This window comes from Apis dorsata, unplaced genomic scaffold (assembly GCF_000469605.1).
Source record: "Apis dorsata unplaced genomic scaffold, Apis dorsata 1.3 scaffold_94, whole genome shotgun sequence".
NCBI classification, from domain to species: domain Eukaryota; kingdom Metazoa; phylum Arthropoda; class Insecta; order Hymenoptera; family Apidae; genus Apis; species Apis dorsata.
In genome coordinates, this window is record NW_006263392.1 from 312,058 (window position 1) to 317,364 (window position 5,307).

The 5,307-nt window shown below is 18.8% G+C and overlaps 1 protein-coding gene across 1 annotated transcript in view; it reads right to left on the minus strand.

The window, feature by feature from the left end:
• The window catches only part of LOC102678387 (putative glutamate synthase [NADPH]), a 42,910-nt gene that overhangs the window by 19,255 nt on the left and 18,348 nt on the right, over nucleotides 1-5,307 (minus strand). The window contains exons 10-12 of the mRNA XM_031508672.1: nucleotides 3,863-3,968; nucleotides 2,852-2,974; nucleotides 1,684-1,686 (exon numbers count right to left, since the gene is read on the minus strand). Of these exons, the coding sequence (XP_031364532.1) occupies nucleotides 1,684-1,686; nucleotides 2,852-2,974; nucleotides 3,863-3,968 (232 nt within the window). The remainder of the gene's footprint in view (nucleotides 1-1,683; nucleotides 1,687-2,851; nucleotides 2,975-3,862; nucleotides 3,969-5,307) is intronic.

A 5,307-nucleotide genomic window follows, 5' to 3' on the forward strand; every position in this document is an offset into this window, starting at 1 on the left:
AAACTATAATTGTAAAAATATAGATATCATTTGTTTGGATAAAATCACTATTTTTAATTTTTTTTAATTTTAAAAAATTTTTTCTAGTAAGAAAATCTGAAAAAAAAATCACAGACATATATTCCATATGCTAAAAATTCTCAATTTTTTTCATAATTTTATATTATGAAAAATGGAATATAGGAAATAAAGCATAAATTACAAATTAAATATATTTTAAAAATATTTTATTCTAAGTAATTCCTCTAATAATAAAGATTCTAAGTTGAAATTTGAGATTTCAAATTTTTAAGATTTATTTCTATTAATTAATATTAAATTGTATTATTTTAATTTGATTTTCAATTATTATTTATTTGTTTAGTTATTTTTTTCCCATTTTATAGCATTTATTATCCATTTTCTTTTAATTTATCATTTTAATAAATATTTTAAATAATGTTTTTCTTTCTTTATGCAATATATTTTAAAAATAATAATAATAAATTGAAAAGAATAATAATAGATTGTAATGTGTTTTCAATTGTTTCAAAATAGTACTAAAAAAAGAAAAAGAGAGAGAAAGGAAGAGAGAGCTTTAAGAGTTTTATTTTTACTTTAATTTTTTCAATGATTTAATATTTCCATTTATAATATTTGATACTGTTATACATTTATGTATTTTTCTCTTGTCTAAGTTAATTTAAGTTCAATTCAATCTAATATTTTTTTCTTTGATTTCAATAAAGTTGTAGAAGAGGAGATTTTAAATAATTTTTTTCTATATATATAACCGGTTAGTTTAATTTTCAAGATAGATTGCAGAAAGATTGCTACTATTATATAAGATTTCGTTTATCATATACATCTATGATAATATGTATATATATGATATATAACAACATATAATTATTATTTACTAAATAGTTTATATAAATACATCGTAGCAATAGATATTATAATTAATATATATAATAATTGAATTGATCAAAAAGTTTTTTCATAGATTTTGAAGTTAAAATTTTTCAAATCTAATCAATAACAAGTTTTCGGATTAACGGAATATGAAAATAAAATATAAGATTTTTGAATGACCGAAATTATAATAGATATTAAGATATAATAGATATTAAGAGTGAGATTAATGCATACTTACAATATATAACTTATATATATATATATATATATATAGGCGAAATTCAATATAGTAATAATAATAATAATTTTTTATAAATATCTCAAAATCTAAAGCTGAGCGATATGATAATTATATGTATAGGAAATTTAGAGATATATAGAAAATTATGAATATAGAAAATCTTGTTTTCTATAATATATTTAAATATTATCAAAAAAATATTCCATAAATATTTCATATGCAAATGTATTTTAATATCAGCTATATTACTACAATGATCCAATAGGAAATTTTTTTTCAATAAATTTGAAAAAAAAATAACTTTAAAAAAAATAACAAATTCTTTCATATCATTCAAATTACAATTACAATTTCAAACAAAATGTATTTTTACACAATTGAAAAAAAGATGGTTTTATTTATTATTAAATAAACCACTTTGATATATAAAATTAGAATTAGAAATTAAAATATTTTTATAAAAATTATTCATAGAATAAATATAAAATAACTATAGAACATACAATACGATTATTAGAAGAAACAAATATGAAGAATATACTCACCATCTATACGTAATATGAAGTATGATCACAGTATATAAAATTGTTTGCAAAAAAGAAACATTTTGTTTTTATTAAATATATTTTGTAAATGAAAAGACGTAAACATAGATAAATATTTAAGTATCGATTTGGCTAAATTTCAGTTTTAAGAAAAGATTAAAAGATAAATCTCAAAAAATTCGAATCAATTGATACGAAATTTAGGAGAGAGATAAGAAAGAGAGGAGTTTAAATTAGTTAATAAAATTTTAATTTCGAAAAATTATTCATTCGAATATTTTTTGAAATATTAATACAAAACTTTTAATTACTATATATGATTACTATATTGAATACTGTATATAGATGTAACTAATACAATGAATGCTGCTTATTCAAATATTATTAATACAATCATCTTTGAATATCATCATCAGTTATCGATATAAATTGATAACAATATCATAACTGATGACATTTTGTATATTTGATATATATTTGATGTATTGGCCTCAATATCTTTACAAAATGTTCCATACAAAATTTCGACGCTAAAACCTGATATTATTGACTTTCCGGTTTAATCTAGCCCAAAATTATTCGAATGACGATATTTGGTAACTTAAGTATATTTAATTCTTCGATAACGAATAATTAGATTTTTTGGACTATCAAAATTGTAGCATGATAATAATAGAATAAAAATTATTATGAAATAGAAATAGAAAGTCAGTATAACTTTGATCGTCATCAAATGTGTTTTTGAATTATATTAATTAAAATATATGAAATATTTGAAAACAATAACGAAGAATTATAGATTATAGATATCATTTTTTTAACTGCTACAGTTTACAATGTTTGCCGCTAAAATTTTGTATCTTATACAGAATCTTATACATAGATATAAAAGCCAATATAATATTATTTGATAATTCTTACAATGAAAATAGTTATATTAATAACAATAATCTTAAAAATTATTATATTAATCACATTTACATATGAAGTATTCAATATGATGCTGGAAATTTTTTATTAATATCTCGAAAAATAATTAATGAAATTTTATATTTGGGATCAAATTTTATGTCAATTAATCATCGAAATTTTTCAAAATATTAGATTATTTCATATATTAATAATATATTATTTAACAATCGGAAAAAAAGAAATAAAAAAAAAATACCTGATCTTTTAGCCATTTAGAATGTGGTCTACTTCTCGAAATTTGCAATTTCAATTCTACATCCTCTATGATCTTCTTTTCATATGTATCAACCAATAGCATTCTACCAGGTTTCAAGCGACTCTATAAAATGAAATATAAATAATTATTGTTAAATCATATATGTGATTTATTATAACATATTTCTAAAATTAAAATAGATTTAAATTTATTATTATAAATTATATAATAATAGATTTAAATAAATTTGTATAAATTTATTTTTTGAGTTAATTTTATATTCTATGATATTATTAAATTATATGTATATTAAAAAAATATTAAAAAAAATTAATAAAATATAACTTAATTTTTTTTTCATAAATTCAAGAATAATATACATAATAAAAAATGGCCATTATATTAGATTTAATAGTAAATCATTCATTTATAAAATTACTCCTTAAAGAATAATAGTAATATAATAAATTTTAAATATAAATATTTGATTAACCATTTCAATATTTTAAATTAATAATATTTTACTGCGAAAACAAAATAATTAAATAAAATTAATCTATGTTACATAAATAGAATATCATATATTACAAAATACAGACAGATGCGCATATATTCTATAATTTCTTGTGATCAGTTTTAAATTTATAACATAAAATTTAAAAAAAAATGTAAAAGGAAATGTATAAATTAAAAAGAATAGAGAGCAAAGCGTACAAATAAGAACTCACCCAAAATAAAGAATTAGAAAAAGATATTAATTTGCTTCATAAGAAAAAATTACCGTTTATAAATATGCTTTAAGACACGAATTCGTTCCGAGCACTGTATTTAACTTGCTAATTGTTCAGAAAAAGCTTTGCTCCTTGTGTGCATGCAGTATTCCTTCTAGAACTGAAATTCTGTATATCGAAAATAATATAGAGAAAAAACATGTGAATGGCTGATTATATATGAACTACTGTTTCTTCAAGGATAAGATTTGATCGATATCATATATATTTTCTCATTTACCTTCAGAACTATGTTGTTGGATGGAGTATCGTAAACACCCACTTCAGAAGCCATTACCATCATATTATCCTTAGTGACATAGAAACGCGATGGACGCAGGCCATTTCTGTCAAATAAAAATTTTATATTATTATTTCATTTTTTCATATTAGTATCAATTAAAACTGTCTTCTTAATACATTTTATTTATTTTTTTGACTTTTTTATACATATAATTAACTTTCGATCGGGGAATGCTTCGGGATGCAATAGACTTAATATTGTAAACAATTTTTTTTCTATTTATTTTATTTCTTTTTTATAAATATAAGAATTTTAAAAAGATAATTCTAATATAATATATATTAATATATATTAATATCACGAATTATCTTTTTAATATATATTAATATTAAAAAGATAATTCATTTCAAAATATTATTTCAGTGAAAAGTATTAGTTTTCAATATATCGTACTTGTTATACATTTAGAATTATGAATGTACTATTACATAAAAATAAAAAAATATGTATTAGAGTAGTCATCGCATTTCCGATATTTTATATGAGATATTCTGTAAATATCATTATCATTATCATATCATTGACTAATCTATTCGACTAATATGACTACTGTGAAAGCAACTGTATTAATTATGTCTAGATACAGAGATCTAGAAACAGAATTTTTTATTAATATTTTAAAAACTAATAAAAAATAATAAAAATTCAAAATTAAAATTTTAGATTTAAAATCTATATTCTCTTTTTTTTCTCTCCTCTAAATTTTATTTAATATTATTATATGCTTTTCGAAAAAATATGTAAATTATTTTTTTAATATCTTTGAAAATTGTAAACAAATTGTAAAAAAATTTATTTCTTAATTTTTGATTTTTCACATCATGTTTTTAAAAAATAAAAAAAATGGATTATTATATTTTGCGAAATTTTTCTATGAAATAGTTAAATAAAATTTTAATAAATAATTAAATCTTATTTTGTTATTTTAATTTACAAAATAATAAATTGGAAAGCCAATTGCCTTAGATAAAAAAATAAATTGTGTATTGCTCTGATACAACTATATTTTAATGAAATCTACGAAGAAATATCATTTATATTTATAGAAAAATTTGATTAATTTTTTTTTAGTAAATAACATATTTTTTTATAGTAATTTGCAATATGCTTTTTTATTTTAAATGTTATATTCATATTTATAAAAAAAAATATCATCAAATAATGGAAATCATAAGCTGATTACTTCCATTACAAAGAGATAAAAAAATATCAAAAAAATAGAAGGATATGCGTTTCTTAATTCCGAGACTAAAAAATTTTTGATATATTCAATTCAATTCTACATATACGTGTATATCTTTGACAATGTATGCATTAATACGATATGATAATTTATCTATTGTTTTTATAAATACATCGCGATGTTAAAAAAAAAAATATAT